This window comes from Sabethes cyaneus, chromosome 3 (assembly GCF_943734655.1).
Source record: "Sabethes cyaneus chromosome 3, idSabCyanKW18_F2, whole genome shotgun sequence".
Taxonomy (NCBI): Eukaryota; Metazoa; Arthropoda; class Insecta; order Diptera; family Culicidae; genus Sabethes; species Sabethes cyaneus.
The window spans coordinates 175957457-175978739 of NC_071355.1; the positions used below are offsets into that span (position 1 = coordinate 175957457).

The 21283-nt window shown below is 37.5% G+C and overlaps 2 protein-coding genes across 3 annotated transcripts in view; both read right to left on the bottom strand.

The window, feature by feature from the left end:
• Positions 1 to 4108: 4108 nt before the first annotated feature.
• Positions 4109 to 6318, bottom strand: LOC128743195 (uncharacterized). Its single transcript, XM_053839723.1, has 3 exons — positions 6105 to 6318; positions 5757 to 6051; positions 4109 to 5674 (listed from the first exon to the last, which is right to left on the bottom strand). Exons 1-3 carry the CDS (start codon positions 6295 to 6297, stop codon positions 4210 to 4212), a joined length of 1953 nt encoding a protein of 650 aa, XP_053695698.1. The 5' UTR covers positions 6298 to 6318; the 3' UTR covers positions 4109 to 4209.
• A 7491-nt stretch (positions 6319 to 13809) lies between these two features.
• LOC128741119 (kinesin-like protein KIF21A) overlaps positions 13810 to 21283 on the bottom strand; it is a 60412-nt gene continuing 52938 nt past the window's right edge. For both annotated transcript variants that reach the window (XM_053836698.1, XM_053836696.1), the window contains 6 exons: positions 19854 to 19991; positions 18935 to 19079; positions 18769 to 18874; positions 18513 to 18696; positions 17803 to 18444; positions 13810 to 14909 (listed from right to left, as the gene is read on the bottom strand). In XM_053836698.1, coding sequence (XP_053692673.1) covers positions 14843 to 14909; positions 17803 to 18444; positions 18513 to 18696; positions 18769 to 18874; positions 18935 to 19079; positions 19854 to 19991 — 1282 coding nt within the window. In that variant the 3' untranslated portion in view covers positions 13810 to 14842. The remainder of the gene's footprint in view (positions 14910 to 17802; positions 18445 to 18512; positions 18697 to 18768; positions 18875 to 18934; positions 19080 to 19853; positions 19992 to 21283) is intronic.

The following is a 21283-nucleotide window of genomic DNA, read 5'->3' on the forward strand; positions in this document are numbered from 1 at the left end:
CATTGATTCTGAAAGAGAATTACCACTTACGAACTTCAGTTCTCTGCAGTACAAGCACCAAAATGAAATTTATCCTCGTTCTTGCTATGCTTATGGCCGTCGCCTACGCCACCGATGATCTAACAGCCCAACTGCTGGAACTGCAGAATTCAATCAGCGACGTTGATCCTGAAGTGGCCAATGGATTCCTCAAAAAGGTTGTTGGTTTTGTAAAGAACAACGCAGGCGCTCTCGGAACTATCGCCAAAGGAGTCATGACCATTGCGTGAGTTTTTCAACACATTTTTCAAATATTTTCATTTTAAGATATTACTTTGGTTCGGCAGAGCACGATTAAATTTAGCTAATCATTTTTTAAATCAATAACTTTTCGTATTTTTTACAGAGGTTGAATAATATGACCACTGGATGTATGGAATTACCGGCGACTTATACAACGATGTACCATACCGCAGAAGATATTTTGAAAAAAACTTGTCTTATAAATTGACTACAATTGTATAAGTTTCTGCTTGGTGTCTACATAAACACTTAAAGAACATCACACAAACCTTTCATTTCTTTATTTGAAACTTACATTTATACCCTCCCAGCCAGCCTCGAGGAACCATACTGGTCTAACAAGCCAGTTGTCGTATGCTCGAATTTCGACTGGCAGAGATTAGCACCGCAATTGTCACTAACAGTTGGCTGGAAGTCAATTAGCTGAAACATAAAATCAGGAGATCAAATTCCTGAACTACACTCAAGTACTTTTTTTACGCGGTTTAGTTTTTTGAGTATTAAGAACGGGTTAACTTAGAGACCATTCATTTATTTCTCAATACATTTGGGAGTAGCTCGACATTCCTCACGTAGATTGTAAATAGTTTCTTAGCTGCACCGTTTTCGAGTAATCGAAAAAAACAGACCGTGTAAAAAAAGACTCGAGTGTATGGCCGAACGGTGTGAAAGTTGACAGTTTGCTTAAAGAACCGGAAAAAGTACACTTTTTTAATTTTCTTAATGTAGTGAAACAATGAAGAAGTGAACTTATTATCCAAAAACCGATTAAGGGTCACTGCTGTGTTCGACTAGTTAAGTAGCCACAGCAACTTTTAAAGTATTCTTCAGATTTATGCTATTTCAATTCACTAGTTCAAAAATATTTTAAAAATACCTTGCAAAACAGCAAATTTCTTACAAAACCTGTTGAAAATTTAGTAAAGTTTTCAATCGAAAACTAGTTAAAAATTAAATTTACTAATTTTTTTTTGAGAAATATACCGCATCTAACATTTGTTTTCGTTTTTATCACCATCGCAGCAGGTAGCGATACAGCGGCAGTTTTTACTCCAATAGGTTAATTCTCTTTGTGTTCAAAAATACCTCCTAAACGGTGACTAAAGAATGAAGATAAGTTAAGTAGAACCTTAGATGCAACTAATTGAATCTCGCGTTGTAACATCACGACGCACAGCCGGACGAGTTCAAAAGAACTAAGACATAAGTAATAGCACCGGATCTTTAAAACACGTAGCCTAATAGTTGATTCAGAAAAGTTTCTTCATTTAAAAAGCACTTTATACTATAAAGTAAAGGGAAAAACTTTTGGACATTAGGAAACGTAGATACCGAAAATATTCTCTCTATTTCAAGTAAATTGATCCTATAGAAAATTTGTAGACAAAAAACTTTGTTGATTTCTATCGCTTACATGAAAGAAATTATAGAGCAAAACTGTTGGAGATAAATTTTCGTGAACTGTGGATAAATGTTCGTGTGTTTTGTGTTTTGGATATAAAAGCTGCTTTTGAAACCACAGAAATTAATGACGCGTGTTTGAACCTTACAAAGAGTTTTTTGGTTATTCCCCATGGTACAAAAATGAGCAACATGGAAAATTAACGAATATCAACTGAACAGAATTTTTGTGACGTTACAACGGAGCTACGACCCTCTCTGTGAAAAGCGGATCGTTATAACGTCACGAAAAGTAAAAGCAGTTTAAAAAAATTAACTTCATTAATTATCGGTATTCTGAATATGGCAAGTTATTCAGTATTTATCTCTTATCAAATCATAGAAGAAAGTATTGAGATGAAATTTGAAAGAGAGCGGAATTTACATTTTTTTAACAGAAGAACGAATTTCTTGAACGAAAAGACGAATTTCTGGCGCGTTGTAACGTCACGCAACACATTTGCTTTTCAAGTCAATTTTTATCTAAATGCTGTCATTTTACTCACTTTTAGTGGGTAATTTTATGCTCTTTCCAAATATGTAACAATATTTGGGGGTTCCTCAAAGTTGTTTAAGCTAAAACACAAATACTGTTCAAAGAAGAGTCAGAACGTTGTAACGTAATGGCGGAATGTATCAATTGCTCTTATTATCAAACAGTAGGGTAAGGAACCTATTTTGTTTTACCTTATTACAAACGATGAGTTGAGCAAGTGGGGGATGTCAGCATACCAATCTTCTTTGTAACTTTAACTCTTCAAGCTGTTACCACTGAAAGTCACTATTATTAAGGGGACATAAACGACTAGTTTTTTTGTTCCGCTGGCGAAGCGACGGTAGGTAATCAATAAAATTTTCACACGTCCCCTCATTGCACTCGGCTAGAGACATGGATGGATGGCACGCACAGCTTGATTCGGTTTTGCTCTTTTGATTGTAATCTCTTAGCCAAGCATAATTTTCAAAAGTTGTGTATCGAACAATTAAGGTTAGTTTTATAATTTACAATATTGCTGAATTAAGCATTATTTTATCTCTTATAGTTATGGTGATATAAGGCGGTAAGGGCGTTGGTAATTGACAATCCAGCTTTTTACGAGCCATAATGGCGGACGTGTTCGTAATATTTGAATAGCATTTTTGACATTTCCCTAATACATTGCACGTTTTCTTTCCGCGCGTTCGCGGTAAACTAAAGGAATGTACGGAGAGAAAACGTGCGATGTATTAAGGAAATGTCAAAAATGCTGTTCAAATATTACGAACACGACCGCCATTATGGCAAAGAGCACTTAACCAAATCAAATTTTTAAAGTACACGAAAACAATAACATCAATGAATGGGAGGGTCCAACAGGGTATTTGTTTGAAGCAGTGTGCTTAGGGAGAGTGAAGTGGTCAACTTCCTCAGGTTAACCTTGGCTCGGCTAACAACATATTGTGGATGATGAGCGGGCCCTTCTCCCCACCTATTGGGGTCATTCTGCATTGGGAGGGCTTACATAACGATGGACTCATGCGATCTAATTTCTGGAGGGAGATTCTTAAGGTGAAATTAGCAGTCATCGATTCTGCCAATTTCAAAAGTTTTTTTGTTTGAAACAAAAGTTCTGTTTATAAAAATATATTCGCTGTGTTCAGATTGGCAAGAAGAATGCAGTATTTACATTTTTACAAACAGAACCCCGCTTTTGGGCCCAAAAACTGCTTCCGAAATTGGGCTCTCCGCCGAAAAGTCAATGATTGCTAATTTCCCGTTAAACACCCCTGGTACGTGCAAGCGATGTTGGTTGCCAACCGATTCCCTTTTGGCCCTTCATACAGGACCTGGTGAACGTGACCAATGGTTATGTTTGTATACAATTCCCCTTGTCAGATAAGCACATTGCTATGGACAGTTGTTCTGCTGCGATAGGTGGTAGTCCCCATACATACAAGAGTGGCTCATACATAATTGGTTGGAATTAGTAAAATCGAATCACAATTGAGCATGCCATCCCTGGCTACAGATAGTCGGCAAAAATGGATAAAAAATCCTCCCATAACAATTAATTTTTTTTAATATTTCACGTTAGCCATTTCAGTTAACAATTTCTAACGAAGATTATTTCTTAAATATGTTTTGATTAACCGCACGGTTAATAACGAAGATTAAGCCAAATATTTTTTCTTCAAAATGTAGATAAAAATGTATAAAATGTATCGAAATGCTATTCAAATATCAGTTACTTAATATTTTCATATCAGTTTAATATCAGTTACTTACTCAGCTATCAAGCGTAAAAAAACATTAAATGAATCTGTTTATTGTTTTCAAAACATATATTACTCCATAATTTGTACATGTGAAAGCTACCGCAAAAATAAAAATAATTTGTGCTCGGTATCAGCATAACCCTAGAAATGGAAAAACTTAGTCACTAACAGTAAACATCCACTTATCACACAACAGTTCAAATATTTTGAGCGCCACTTAAAATTCTCCACTTATGGGTTTGCACTTGGTTGTTCTAATTCTGCTAGCCGCCTTTTGAGCAATTCATTCTCCCGCTGTAGTGCCATAAAGCGTTGGGTAAACTCATCATTCGTTAGTAACAAACCAAATCCGGTTTGTGTGACCTCATCGATTTTGTCCAACTTTTTCTGAGTCTCCTGCCACAGGTTAAACGTACCCATCCAAGTATGACTGCGTGTAGCTTGGGCCGTGTACTTTCGATCAACTCGATTTTGGAAAAAGTGTTCCTTCATTTCTTCGCGAAGCTCTTGTCGAAGACTAGAAATTTCCAATTTCAATTCCTGAAAGGCGGCTTGGATATTAGCAGGCATCGAAGTATCGGTCGAAGCTAAATTTTTCGGTATTTCATTTGCAATGATAGAGTCTGCAGCGATTGGAGTTGAGGTGGCTTCTAATGTTATGCGACGGTTTTCTTTATTCTCTAAACTAATGCTATGACGATGCGATAGCCGTTTCGGAGAGTCTTCTGTGTGCTTTTGAGTTTGTCTTTTAGCATTTAATTCAGAAGGTATCTCCATTAAAGCACGACTGCTATCTATATCAGACTCTTCCCGGATGTTTTCCAAATTAGCTGCTGTTCGTTGAGATCGATCTACCGAGCATTGCTTTTTGATGGAAGTTCGTTTTATTAGACGATTTACGTTGACATAGCCTTCATCCTGATTGGCATTGCTGAGAACAGTATCCGTCTGGTCAACATCCATATTGCTGTCGGAAATATCATCAAGAAAACCCATCATATTGTTTCCACCCATATTGAGACTAGCGCGAGATTCGGTACTAAGTCTAGAGGAAGAACTCAGCCTTGAAACATAATCCATTGAATCGCGACGCTGTAGAAACTGATCTATTTCACCCATGAAACTGTCATGTTCTGGTTTTCCTCCACTAGATATTATGGAACTAGATGATGTGTTGTTTACCCCCGTCGGTATTATAGCAGATTTTATAGTATTCTCCATTGATTTAGAAGACGACACCGATGGCTCAAAACTTACGTGACTGTTTTCTTTCTCTAACGTTTTGGGCACAAAAGCTATACTTGTTACAATACTGTCGTGCACTGCACTAGTCTTGAGCGGCGTTGACAAATTGCGCATATCATAGCCGTAAATGCAACCTTTTAGGTTTCCTGCGCAAAAGTACCCTCCACAATCCGATAGTGCCAACGATTCGAATGGATAGTTTGAGGAGATTTGCGATGCGACAGCTTTCTTACGAGTATCAAAGATATTGATGATATTATCATAACCAACGCTAAACAAAGCATCAGGGTTGCTGGCGGTCATTGCTATATCCCGACAGGGCGCAGAATGCGCTTCCGTCTGATTGAAAACGATTTTCTTGGTTTGCGTGTCATATAACACAACAGCACCATTGTAGGAAGCAACCGAAAGTAAAAATCGCTTGGTTGGGTGGAAGCGGGCTTTTGTTGTCCTGGAAAAAGTAAAATAATTAATTAGAATATTACGATAACACGGCTTTGAAATATATATGAGTTTTAGTATCGAATACTTACTGTTTATCAAAGTTCATTGTGGACAGACGACTATTAGTTTTAATCCCATAGATATTAACAGCTCCGTTTTCATAAACCGCCGCAAGGAAATCATCAGTAGCACTGAAATCCAAAAAGGTTACTCCATTTGCGATACGCTCGCTGTCTAGCCGTTTGGTTATGGATGACTTTTTGTAGTTCATGAAACGAATCGAACCGGATGTCAAACCCAGCGCAATATCCTCCCGGTCTGTTCTTGGACAAGCAGCACAGTATAGGTTATCAACGGTGGTTTTTCTAACATTTGCAACGGTAGCTACAAGTGTAATTCTAGTTACTTGTTACCCAAAAGAATAGTAAAATACATACATTTGCCGTTCACAGTTTTGATCCGCAACAATTCCACACCCCAGCTTTTGTTAGATCGAAGCAATAGCTTACTACCCGGAAAAAACTGGCAGTCACTTCCATTGCTATTCACATGAGCGCTAGAGCACAATAATTCGAAGGCCGGAAACGTGTGCAATTTGGTATCTTTTGCACAAGATATTATTTCGAACATTTTAAGATATTCTAAAGCACTGCTTTCCGATTCAAATTTAACAACGAATCACAACACAACCAACTTAAACCTCTATCGCTCGTTATTTCCGCGTACCGGTTTTGCATCGACCACGACCGTTTGTTTTTCAATGTTCGACTTTGACGTTTCTTCAAATGGTTGGCCCTTGTGGCAAATGTTAATACGTTCGAGTTTGTTTTACCAGTCTTGCCAGGAATACGATTTTGTTGATAAAACTTTTGAACAGTAAAACCGCTACAAATTAGTTTGTGGGAAAACCAAGAGTAAAACAAATACCCAAGCAAATACCTATGTGTCATCAAGTGTGTGAGTACGGCAAACATTCCGGCAAACAAAAATATTAGGTCGTATGTGTCAAACAGTTTGCTTTGCTTTCCCCGTTTAAATCGTATGGGAGCATTTGCTCTAAAGCCCCAAACACAATGCATACGGATTTCACTACGTTGCAGCAAATTGACAGTTTTCCATGGGTTTTCTGTCAAATTTCCGCAACGTAGTAAAATCCGTACTCTTTTATTCATACGGTCTATTGTATCGATGTTTCACGGGTTTCACCAAAGTGCTATTTGTTTTTATGTTGCCTACGTCAGAAATATCCGTTTCTTTGCAGTAAAAATAGTAAACCATGCGTCCACACGGCATTGTCAAAATTCTATTCCTTATCATCACACCATCGTATCTCAAAAATTTATATCATGTGAGTTTTCCTAAAAAATATTATAAAAATAGAATTCCTTATCATCACACCTGAAAACCCTAAAATAAAACAAATAAATTAACTGTTATTTTATCAAAAAGCCAACTAAACTAATTGGGATAAGAGATGGCGTTGGTATAGGTGGCTGACCAGACGTCCCCGATTATGCGGAACTGTCCCGGATTTAAATGAGTTGTCCCGGATTACTAAGCATCCCGGAAAGTGTGCCGCATTGATTAATTTTTTAATCGAAACTGTTTCTAAGCATAAAACATAGGAAATAATGTTACATTGCATGAAAAAACCAACTGCTGACACCCCTCGTTAGCCAGTGCACACCCTCTTCAGTCACGGCCCCGGCCAGCCGGCACCTCGAACTGCTCATCTGACCAATGTCGCTGGTGACTGTTCTCTTCATCTTCAGCTTTCGCTTTATACCCCAGTATTTCAATACTGGACGAACACATGGACAATTTGGTGCACTCGGCTCTTTCTCTCTCTCTCTCTCTCTCTCTCTCTCTCTCTCTCTCTCTCTCTCTCTCTCTCTCTCTCTCTCTCTCTCTCTCTCTCTCTCTCTCTCTCTCTCTCTCTGTCTGCATTAAACGTTCCCAAGTAACAACGGTAGCTGAATAGCAAGAACAATTGCTGTTTACGGGTTGATTTAAGTCAATCAAACTGGCATAAAATAAGCACTTAAATGGTACTTGAGCGATGTTTAAACTACTTTAAGTTCTTCAAACCAGCTCTCTCTCAAAAGCTGATAAACAGGCTAAATAGAGGATTTTTCTGCAAAACAATCCGATTCTAAACAGCCATAAACATCAAGCCGTTTTACGGCTGCTTAGTGTTAAAGTGTAGAGTAGAAGCTTTCATTAGGCTCACAGCTTTCAAACTACAGCACTCGTGCGCTAATTGCACGTCCTCTAACTGCACCGTCTTTTAATTGCACGTTCGCTAGTTGCACGATCGTGCAACTAAAAAACAGTTATCTGTCAAGCTACACGTGGTTTGCCAGGTGGTTGCTATAAACAAAAATGCAGCGTTGCCGAATGCAAACTCTCTATCTCTGCATTAAGCCTAGTATCCAGCTGAAAAGAAAACAGCTCAAGAAAAAATCTTACTATTTACCGAAGAAATTTTGACAACTGCAAGGCAAGCAATTATCTGTCATTTTTTCTTGTGGTAAAAATTGCGCCGGATATTATTCCGTACGGAAAAGTGACGTTTCAATTCACTTGCATGTAAAACTGCGCCATCTGAAAATGAAACAATATTTCTTGTGAGGTCCATACCGGTATAGAAATCGCAAACGGAAAATCTTTTCTTTAGCATTTCTTGGCCTATCTTTTTGCCCATTTCTTTTCAGGTCGATACCAGGCTTTACATAGATACATTACAAACAAATTCATGCAAATTTGGCTAAACTTTGACTAATTGAACACATATTCATTAAGCTTTTAGTTCGTTTGTAAAAATTCAGATGTTCTTCCCAAAATTTAGCGTACGTGTGAATGCATGTGAAGAGTTCTTTACCATCACGTTTTACAATAAATGTTGGCAACTATCGTGCAATTAAAAAACGAAATTCGCTAATCGCATCGCCTCATTCGTGCAATTAGCGAACGAGTGCTGTACTTGAAGGCTGCTTAAGGATGTTAAACTGGCTTTACAAACTACTACCAAGTTTTCATTCGGCTCACAGCACACATTATGTAATATCATTTTCGCAATTCGGCTGGCAGCATTGCGTAAATTGACTATTTGAAAGCGCGCAAAAGCGTCTATTAAGCTTCATCGCAACTTCGAAAGCAGCTATAAACAAGCCTGAAGCTTGAGAAAATCACCAGATTTATATGTTTAATAGTCAAAAAAAGGTTTTTATATCTAAACCTAAACCACAGTTCACCCACAGGTTGAATAAAATCAGCTAAAAAAGCGTTTGATCAGCCTGAAATTGTTACTTGGAATATTTCAACACCTCATAAATCTAGAGCGGTGACCGGACGTCAGCCATAAATGCGATAGCCATACAGACGGTTTCTATACGTACACGGAGCGAAAAAGCTCCAGTTTGCGTCAAACAAAATGATTGTTGCTATAAGCCTCAATAAAATATTTATAACCTGAAAATATTGTTGTTTCAAAACGAGATTCTGTTTGAATCAAGAAAATAACAGTTTTGAATTAAAAGTAAAGTATTTTCAAATTTGAAGTTTACATTGATATAACAATAAATATTTCCATTTCAATCATACATTTCAGTTTGAAACAAAACGAAATTTTTGTTTGTGCGTAAAACAACCGTAAATATGGTTGAAACTACATTTTTATTCTCCGTGTACGAATGCCATATAGACGAATGCCATAATGGACGGGAGCCATACAGACGGATGCCATAATGTATGTTTTCCATAATCAACGGAAGTCATAATGTACGTTTGCCATAATCCATATATTCAACGTTTCCTAGGCAGGGATGGAAGATCAGTGATTTTGATAAAACCTGTGAGTTATCGCCACACGCACAGATCACGATCCGTACAGATCATGACAAACAGTGAATCTTTAGCGTTGATCACAAGATTTTGTTCTCTAAACAGTCTCAGCAGTCGATCACAGTGTTACATCTTACCTAGCTGCGAGAAAAAAGGTCACATGTTGTTTGTATTGTGATTCATACGATGTTCACAACCAATCGTCTGTATCTGTTATATATCTCAACGCTATCATGCAATAAACATGATCTCACATGAGGTTTATCATAATCTGTACGGATCGCGACAAAGTGTTTGTCGCTTAGAAGAAGTGATGTCAATGAATATGAATCTGATCGGCTCTCTGATCTTGATCGATAGAAGCGATTTTTTTCCATTCCTGTTCCTAGGTGATTCAGGGCGAGCCGGCCGCAGGCAACGGCTGTATCTGTTATATTTCTCAACGCTATCATGCAATGAACATGATCTCACATGAGGTTTATCATAATCTGTACGGATCGCGACAAAGTGTTTGTCGCTTAGAAGAAGTGATGTCAATGAATATAAATCTGGTCGGCTCTCTGATCTTGATCGCTAGAAGCGATTTTTTTCCATTCCTGTGCCTAGGTGATTCAGGGCAACGCCGCGTTTTTAATCTAACTGAATTAGGCCTCTTGCGACTTGGTCGCGCTGGTCCTTTAAGCTTCGAACTGGTCGAAGTGTAGTTCTGGGCCTCCATACCAAAAATATTTATTATGGAAAACGTACATTATGGCTCCCGTCCATTATGGCAAATATTCATTATGGCATTCGTCTGTGTGGCAATCGTACGTATGGCAACCGTCCGTATGGCAAACGTATGTATGGCTGATGGGGTGTTGTCATCTAGCGCAACAGGTGAAAAGGGCTTATGTGAAAATGAGACTCTCTTTGCGTCTCCTCTCAACCTTTTTTGTTTATCACGGCGATGCAAATGTTGATTGAATCAATTTTGCATGAAACGGTTGCTGGCGTTATTAGCTAACTATTGGTTAAGAAAAATTGCATTGAAATACTTCTATGTCGTCATGGTAAACAAAAGCGAGGAGACACGAAGAGAATCTCTCATTTGCACATAGACCATTTCATATGATCCGTTTCGAATTATAGTGGTCTATTGACTATTTTTATCGAAAATGAGATTTATGCATAAATGTATTCTGCAAACAATAGCAATTTCAAAAAAGTAGGTTTCCAACTTGCTTTTTTAATGTTGAAATTTCGGTTTGGAACATAATGACTATATTGTCGCGGATTTTGGGAATATTATGGGACACAGATATTCTTGGAATTTTGGAATTGACGACACCAATCCGCATCCGATGAACTTAGGAGAAAATCATTGGGACGATTGCAGACCTGCAAATATGGATGTTCCTGCTTGTGATTTTCGTATCTATCATCAAAACACTAGAGGGCTTCGTACCAAGGTTGATAACTTCTTTTTGGCTGTGCTAGATGCTCAATACGATGTGATTGTTCTTATCGAGACATGGTTGAATGAGCGAATTCTTTCAACACAGCTCTTCGGCTATCGGTACCCCGTGTATCGTAGGGAAAAAAGAGGTGGAAGAGTTCTCATTGCAGTACCAAATCAGCTGGGCTCAAAGTGCGTAGCTGTATTTATTGGTGACGATCTAGAGTATTTGTGGGTGCGTATCTTTACTGTTACTGCTAATGTATGTATGGAAGTAGTTTATTTGCCGCCTGAATATGCTGTCGATCCTAACTGCACTGATAGATATATTGAATGCGTACACAACATTTTCGAACCCTTGGAAAGTCACGATCATCATTTGCTTTTTGGGGACTTTAACCAGCCTAATTTGGCGACGCATCCTCCAGTGAATTTTGTTATCAATCTGGCGTCCCATAAGGAAGCAATCTTGGGTCCCTACTGTTTTCCCTATTTTTCAACGACGTGTGCACTGTGATTCCAAGAGATTGTAGATTGCTTTACGCTGATGACCTGAAAATTTACGTACTGGTCAAATTATTTGAAGATTGCCAAAAGTTGCAAAAGCTCATCGATATCTTTGTGGTGTCGAAAGAACGAACTTTCTATTAGCGTGTGCAAGTGCGAGTGCTCGGTTATTTCCTTTAACCGTAAAAAAGGACGCATTACTTGGAGATATTACATCGGCAATGAGCGCTTAGAAAGGGTACATGCTGTTAAAGATCTAGGAGTGCTAAATACCCGACTCGAACCTCAACTTTCGAGAGCAATACTCCTATATTACATCCAAGACCAATCACAATTTCTGCTTTATATTTCAAGTGTCTGAAAAGTTCAAAGATCCGTACTGTTTACGTGCTTTGTATTATTCTATCGTACGGTCTATCTTAGAGTACGCAGCTGTAGTTTGAAGCCCTTATACTGGAATTTGGTCTTTCAGACTAGAAGCAGTTCAAAGGTAATTTTTACGGTACCCATTGAGACGACAGGATACTCTTCGTCAGGAAAGTTTTGTTGGGCGAATTGGACTCTCCAAATATTCTCGCTCAAATTAACATAAACGCTGCTCCACGTGCCCTTCGCAGCGCTGAATTTCTTCGACCGGATTTCAGAAGAACCGATTACGGACAAAATGAGCCAATTACAGCTATGTGTTGTATATTAAAACGCGTATATAGTCACTTTGATTTTAATTGTTCTGTTAATTGGTTTAGATACCGCTTGCAAAATTTAAACGTAATCTAGTTGATATGTACATTTATTTAAGTACTATCTGTAGCCCGCGTGCGTCGCCACGCGTCTAATTGAGAGCAATTCGAAGGTACGCTACGTAACGCTAACGCTATGTAACTCAATGAGGTGCAACCACGATACTTTTACCCGTCTTGAATGCAATCTGGTATGATTGGTTTGAGTCTGCTTAATGTGGGCGATTGTTACCACGAAAATATATTGCGCCACTCGTTTTGGCTACAGACAAGGCTCTTATATAGATAGATAGATAGATAGAAGATAGATGCATTAATCATGTAAACGCTGTTGTCAGATGGATTAATGTTAATAAATGTCTAAATTATTTCCAGTCATGTGCGGTCATTTTCCGAAACCCAGAAGTCGTCATCTTTGGTTGCAAAATGGCATCAGAACCATCAGAATACGATATTTCATATTCAATCATCATATTATTTCACCTATACCCATTTTATGGGGGATTTGTAACAGTTATAGACAAATCCCTTGGATATAGACCACTATGTGGCGGAACATTTTGAGGTTTACAGATAAAATATATGTGTATGAAATCATATAGTGGTCTAGGTTCATTGGTATGAATAAATCGCATATTTCAACAAATGTTGAGATTTTTATGTATTCCCATGTTGAATCCCTTTATACCCTGTCCATTAGAATACTTGGTTTGGAGAAAATAATTGAATAGAATTTTTTATAGTTTTTTAGACAATTACATCTCTTGTAAAATTTGCCGAATGGTCAATAGACCACTATAATTCGGAATGGCTCATATGTTGCGCGAGAAATAAACGTTGTTTCGACTACTACGGTGTGTATTATTTCGACCTCTGCAATCTGAATCGGAAAACTTTGGACCAAACTGGACAATTTGTGAGCTTGATTCTACTTCTTCTCCGCTTATGCATTGGTCGATGTGGGATCTGTCTGTACCACTGCCACACGTGATCGAAGCAGTTTGGACCACTCGCAGCCATGAATCTTACACCTCCCTTACCCAATTTCCCACTCTTTCTCCTCCAAGCCTTGTCTCCCCTGAGATACTATCATCTCTGTTGTTTCATTACTTTCTTCTACCGTAAACATTGTAAAAAGTACTATTAAAAAAATAAATTAATTCAGGGTTTATTATTGAGCTAGAGAAAGTGGAGACTATATCTTTCGCTATCCTACTTTTTTTAGTTAGGTTTCCAGCAGCACCACAGAATAGGAATTTCGGATTAAAAGGAAAATACACAATTTCTAGATTAATTGAACGAAATACCGCATGTGCTTGATATACGTTGGACAATAGACATTTTATTGGTGCCGAACGTTACAGGTTTAGTAATTGATACCAGTGCCTCTGCTGGTAAATAAATATTATATTCTTGCTTTCGCAAATGCTAGGTATTTAGATGTTTGTTAAAACCAATTTTAGTTTCAAAGTTTCGCAACTCCTAATATTGTTTACTCTAGTAAAGATTACAGTTTGAATTATTTTTCAATCAAGATATGCCTAAAAGTTAGGTATCCAGTTAAAAAACGTTATAATTGTAATAAACATCAACCTAATACATTGAGCTGTAGTGGAATACTTGCTAGCAGTATTATTCTATTAAACAAATATGCACAAATATAAGGGCAGCAGCTTAACTCAAAAACATAAGAATGAAACAAAATATAGAAAACAAATCAAAATGATAACTGCTTATTAATTAAAATAAGAACATATCTCTATATCACCCTTATGAACTACATCACAACCAATCGAATTTGGGCCTTTTTAACTCATGCCTTAACTGCTGTTCGATTTCGAAGACTGGATATATACTGTATAAGAAGAGATGCATTTATAGGTAGCAGGACTGAATACGCAGAATACTGAAATAATTGTCTTTCATCGTTACATGTGGGAATTGGGTCCCACATTATGAATTTGTTGCTATATTACTAATCTTAACGGAAACGCTAAGTCATGTACAAACATGATGTCGTTACGTATTATATTACTATTAGGTTCAAGGCAAGATTTGTCTTCCAATTAGGTGGTGTGGGAATCCGATTCTTTCTATCCCATTACAGGGAAAAATCGAGTATATTAAAGCTATTATTAATCGATATTCTCTTGCGTAAAGTCACTGGAAATCGACTCTTTCTTGAAGTCGATAAAAACCCTGCACACTGTGAAACGATATATGTCCTAGTAGCTAATAAGTCTATCTAATTGGCGATTTTAGAGAATTCGAGTCTTGCTTGTGCATATAAAATCAAAGGCATTTCCAGATGGAATATTTTGCGCTTTCACTACTACCTTTTGTTGTTTACCCTACTCAGTACACCAAGGTAATTATGATTTAGGCTCCGGTACAGTCTACTGTTGCGCATCGATGCAGATGTCGATGATGATGGTGAAGTAAAAGATTGGGACGACAAATTCCCAATCCCAACTGGGATAGCTGGTGCAGTAATCAATGGTCGCCTACTACCCTCTGCCACGGGTTGTTCGGCTGTAACGTATCCGGGTCCTGAACTTGGACCCACGGAAGACGATAGTGAATGAATGTTCCGCATACTGTTGCTGTAGTTGTAGTACATTCGATCCAGCATCGCTTCCGTACTCTGGCGTCATCTATTCTCGGCACTGAGCCTCCGGATGGCGGAAGAAACACGCCATAGCCGTACCTTACCATCACTATGGTTTGTGGCCACAGACCGTAAGGTAATTGTGGGGAACAGTGTGCGAATATTAAGTGTTTGCGGCCAAAAGAAAAACAAAAACGGTGCGAAGAAGATTGGAACAATGCAATTAAAGAAAAAAAGACAAAAGCGACACATTAAAACGATTGCAGTATGACGTAATTTTTATAAAACAAAATTTAAAAAATAATGAGAAGATCGTTAATTAAAAAAAGTTTAATTCGGCAGTTTGGCATACGATGAGCTAATTATTATGATTTAAAGGCTCAGTACGAATCGATGTATCCCAATCAGCTTATTTTTTATATAAGCTTATTGACAACTTTAGTTCAGTGAGCCATTTATCTGCATTGATTACAAGGATCGTTATTATCAATATCAGGTAAATGTTCGTCCTGCCAATCTGTGATTTTAGAAAACATTTCGGCTTGTCTAGAAGTTTTTGCATCCGGATGAAACGCATGATGAATGAAAAAATGTATCAGCGATAATGTTTGTTATAGGCAGCTGAATGAAAATGTAAGGAGTATCACTTGAAAGATATTACCATGGCATTAATTGACGGAGCATCTCTGACAAAAGAAACGCAATGGAACACATGTAAAATACTCATTTTAGCGACGATGGATTCTGAATCAAGGTTATGATTTTATCAACAAGCGTATGTTTAAGACAAATAGCAATCCAAAACATCCTTTCAACTTACGGAACCCTTCACTAAGTATATAATGTATTCCATCAGCATCTAGGTAAACAGAAACTTCGACCGCCGACGTGATTCAGTGGGCAGAAAAAGAATACTGTTAACTCTAGCACCCAAACCAAAAACATTATCCATATCGTTAATTTTGCCCATAACCTTATTGAAAATTTGAAATAAAAAAAAAACGAAAAATAAATACATTAATTATAAATTACTCTTGAACATCATAGAAGATTTTCTGAATTTACGAGAAAATTAGAAAACTGTTCCAATCAATTACAACTATTACAATTTTAGACCTATTTAGATTATTATTTGTGATCTTTTTCGGTGTCTAAAATAAACATTCAATAATTTGTAATATTTGTTGCATTAGCATAGATGAATGGAGCATTTTTTATTTTTTTCGTTAAAACAGACTAAACTATTAAACTAAAAAATTACTAATAAAATATATGATGTATGAGAAAATGAAACAAGCTACTGCCAATTAAAACCCGAATTTTCTACAGAAATTAAACTTTCATGCTCCTCTGTGAACATACAATGATTTATTGTGTTCCTAATGCAAACTTTTCTGCTGTTTGCCAAGCTTAGTCTGTTATCGTTATTATTATACTCTACCCTGTATAGTTTAGCAACATCAATTAATCAGGTATAGAAGAGAAAACCTTCTATACATTGTTCAAACCCTTTTCGTTAATCAGCTTTGTTTTTACCTGTTTAATTTCAGTCAATATTGTAGAACTGGCTTAGCTAATTTATGTGTAACTGATAGGATGGATTACTAGATTTTTCTCGGCAATCGTTCATGCAATGAGTGATTATGTCTCAACATTTTCTGGTAGCGTAAAGCCTATTCGAGTTGATTAAAAATCCGAAGGATGTCCCTCAATGAATTTGCTGGGTCCTCTAACACTTCGGAAACCGATTTACATCATGAAATTATGAATAATTCTGTAGAAATATTTTATTATAGCATTAAGCTTGTTAAAGTTAAGTAAAGGCAATCCAAATGTGAAAAAATGTGTCGTTTTAATGCCTTTTTATTATTTTTACCCAGGGTCATCTTGCCCCGGGTATGAAAAAAGTACGCAATATAATGACCATTTTTTCAATGTGTTTTTTTATGTTAATTTTCATGAGTTATTCATTGTAACTTCTTGAAAAGGCTTGAAATAAGCGGTTTGAGCATAAATTAGAGCTATTGATGCACACACTACTGCTGATTGAAAAATTTGTTTGAGAAACTTTAAGATACAATGATTTATTATGTTCATTGCGAAACACTATTTAATATATTGAAAAAACTTAGCACAAGTATTTCGATATGTAAAACCCATTATATAAAAATGTGAGTATAAACATTTCAAGTCAATCGCATGCATCAAATATGAAAGCTGTCACCACGACTCATCTAGCAATCCATCCTGTCAGCTTATTCATTGCTGCCTAATCCTTCAAAATTATTCTTTCTATTTACTTACATGTACAAAAGTATGCAAACTAGACTAGCTTTTTAAAAACTGAGAAAATGTGCTTTTAAGTTACGATAAAATAAACATGTTATTGTAAATAAATACGCAAGTAAATAGCAATACAATAGAAAATCACAGAAAATATCATTTAGAAACGCATGGTAGCAGCCTAATTAGCAGCATTACATTGTTGAGTTTAGTAAGTATCCCACAAATACATTACATTGTTAGGTGCAACTAGTGTTTACAAACTGCTTTTTATCACTGTCAGGAATAAAAGCAGCACAAGCATGTTGATAGTTTCACAAAAGTTACAAGATGTGGCTTAGTAATTAGTAGTTAGGTTTGCTGTTTTGGTAGAAGTTAGTATCATCATTTCTGCCTGAGACCGCTACCCGTGAAACTACCGCTAGAACCAGCGCCCAATGATTCCAAAAAGAAACTAGCTAGTTTCCAAATCCGAACTTCACCGGTACTATAGTATGAAAACATGGAAAAATGGAAGTAGAAGAAAAAGAAACGAACAATTGAACACAAATTGGCACATGTTCTGTATGGTGCTCTGCCGAATGAGTGAATTGAACGATCGAAACCAAATGAGAAAAATATAAACCTAGAAATCGTAAATGATTCTCTATCTATGATTAGACTTGTAAAAAAAAAACTTCGGAAGACGCAAATTAAAATCAACTCAACATTTTACTTACTTGGATGCTGTGAATACCCGATTGTCGCTGGTGACAATATCGTTAATTGATTGATCCGTCTTCATCTCGGCTAAACTATCACAATTTTTAACATTCCATAGACGAATAACGCCACCACGACAACTAGACAGCAAAATGTCCCCGTAGATGGCCATTCCTGAGACCCACCCTTTGTGGGCGTTGTTGAGCGATTGTTTGAGTTCTCCGTTGCGCAGATCCCACCTTTTAATGCCGGAATCTCTGCTCCCAGAAAATAACTCGGCATCGACACCGGTTGCATCTTTCGCAACGGCAAGTGCTTGCACTCCATCATAATGGGGTGGTTCAAGATTAAGTAATGGCGGAACATTTCCTCCGATTGAATTAACTTCAAAAACTTTGACATAGTGGTCCTTGGAGCCGGTTGCCACCAGATCAGTGTTATTGGGACCTTCCCATGCGGTGAGACACATAACGGCCGCCTGATGACCGCCAGACAGTCGACCGAGGCAGGAAAACGTCCGCAGGTCCCACATGCGAACTTTATCTGATGCAGCCGTGTATAGTTTGCCTGAGGCACCCAACTTGAGGGCTGTGATAGAACATTCACCCGGCGTTAGGTCAGACAACGACGCATTTGCGGGAAGAATCGATCCAGAGGAACTGTTAGCAAATAAATGATGGGTGTTACAAATGGATGAATTTTGTTAATAGCGTAAATTGAAACGTACCATAACGTTACAATTGGCTTAATATTGCTATACCGAAGGTCCCACACTTTAATGAAGGCTCCTGATGCTGAAAACAGCATGTTGTTGGTACGATCACATTCGACTGACGCAACAGGTCCAAGATGACCCGTCAGGCAGGTGGGTGATGAATCACTTCTTAAGTCCCAAACTTTGACGGTTCGATCTGTATAAATATTATTAATTAAATAACTAAACGTTCAATTTCAAGAAAAGAAACGTATGATGGGACACGTACCTGCTGCAGCTGTGAATAGTGTCTGATCAGACACCTTGATAGACAATACTGAATTACTGTGGCCTTCAACAACATGAGTGCATATTAGTGGAGCGCCGGCTCTTAGCTGGAAAACAAAGGTAATAAATTAGCAAAGCGACTACAGAACTAGTTGCTTCCACATTACTTTTCCAGCATACTCCTTGATGTTGCCACCAGGTGATGGATCCTGTGTACCAGCTCCAAGTCGTGAAAATACATCGCCAGTTTCTTCACGAGACGTTCCCCGACGATAAACCGGCGGTGAAGTTGGTACGTCATTAGCATCCTCACTGTCGTATGCACATAATATTTTGCAGCGGGTCACAACACACAAGTAGTTTTGCAGGTTAGCCGTTTATCAAGCAAGCGAGTCAGCATTTGGGTGTTTTGTAGGTAAATGGCGAAGTGTAGAGATGTAGTGTTGTGATGTTAGTTGCAGCAAACAACAATTATGGCGCATTGGTTGCAGCATTTATGGAATGCAAAATAGTAGAGACATTAATTCAAACTCAGATGAAAACAGACGAACGAAGAAAACATATAATTGCTTGCATAACAACAGAATAACCTTGTTATGTTATAACTAAAAAAATTAACATCACAATCTTACGTGAAAATCGTATGAATGGTGAAAGTGAACGTAGCTTAATAACGTATTCGATAAAACATTTTATTTCAATTGCAACAATTGTTACTGATATTAGACAAACATTTAAGGAATATTCTATGAAGATTGCTGATTAAACTGTGTATTAATTATTATTTGTATTATCGTCTTAAAAATCACAGCTGATTGTTAACTACGGATATCGACGTCCCAGGAAAACTGCTGAGTTTTTGAACAGATGCTCGTCTATCACTCCGCTGTAAATATGTACAGGCAGAATTACAAGCAGATGTATATACAACACTGCGTCCTTTTTATCCATAAAACTATGATTGTTCAAAAGTTTTGAATAAATAATTTAGATCTAAACAAATAAGTACAGCCAAAATATGATGTTTCTATGACCAATGTCCATGATAGTGGCTAGTTTAATTAGACCTGAGAAGTTCATACTCACATTCCAGGTGAAGCTTTGCTCGGGAATGTCCGCCTAGAGATTCGAGGTGATGGTGGAGCAGGGTCGAATGATTTCCGTGCCAGCAGCGGAGATGCAGTGCTGTTCTGACGAGATATACTTGGCACTGGTTGTAGCCCTCTGTGTATGGAGTATGAAATGTACGATATGTATTATGTGTGTGTGTTTTATGTCAGTATGAGAAGTGATTATTAAGAGTGAATAATTGTCAAGATATTAATGGTTGAATGTGTTCATAAATAATTGTATATTTAGTAGTTCAGATTTTATTTTGCATACTCTAGAAAACAACAACAGATTTTCAAACGTTATCACACAATGCTACGAACTAAAGAAATGCAGTCGAATTCATTCGTACGGAAAGTTTTCTGTAAAATAGGAATAAAAGAAAACATTGAATTTAAACGTAGACTGTCATGCACATATATACTATATAAGTCATAAGGACAAGCAGCATGCTAGCAGAGTAAATCTTTATGCTTTGCAAGCCTACAAAATTATTAATCTGTCGACAGTAATTAACGACAGCACTACTATTTTGCAAACACATAGCCTTCAAAAGCATAAACCAGACACTAAGTTTTAGATCAATTTATCGTCTAAAAATGCAAACTAGAAAAGCAGAAATTTCTGAGCAAGTCTAAGCTTCAATGAAAAAAATTGTGCTGGTACTTAAATATATTCGTAGAATTTTTCAGGCACGTATTCTTAAAACCACATTTACCACATTTTACCTATTACATGCACAATTACGTGAAAACTTTCGAAGGTGTCGACACCAGACGGCTACTGTTTTGTAAAACATTGAAGGTTCTTTCTGGGAATTTTAGAATATTTAAGACGTTTTCTGAGAAGTCGTAATTTAAGCTGAAACTACCTTGTTTCGCTTCTCTAGTACTTAGCGATAGCTAGAGTTAGTAGTTTATTAAATTTTGAAACGATGCACTGTGTCGTCCCTGAGTGCCATTGGTATATGCCTAACATTTAAAACATACACAATCTAATCGATAGTTTGACTTTCTCTTTTGAATAATCTATTCTATTTCGAGCGATTAGTAACAGTCTCTCCATCACAAGGCTAGTGCAAACACCGGCCAAAAATTGAGCAACACAAACCGATTGAAATTACTCAGCGAAGCAGCCTGTCCTCTCCGGTATTCGGCAGCGCCGCGGGCATTAGCGGTTCCACGATGTTGACCACTGCGGACTCCACTATATTCTTAAACTCGAGGAAAGGCTGAATCGGCAGCAAACGGCTTAATTGGTTGACCATATCCAGCAGGAGAAGCAGTATTTTTCTGCACGTGTAAACAGGCGACAAGGATTTAATAGAAGATAGAGGAAGCGTGATCTTAGGGGTCTTTCAACAGCGCACCACTGCGGAGCACAAATCTTTGCGAACAACCGAGTGA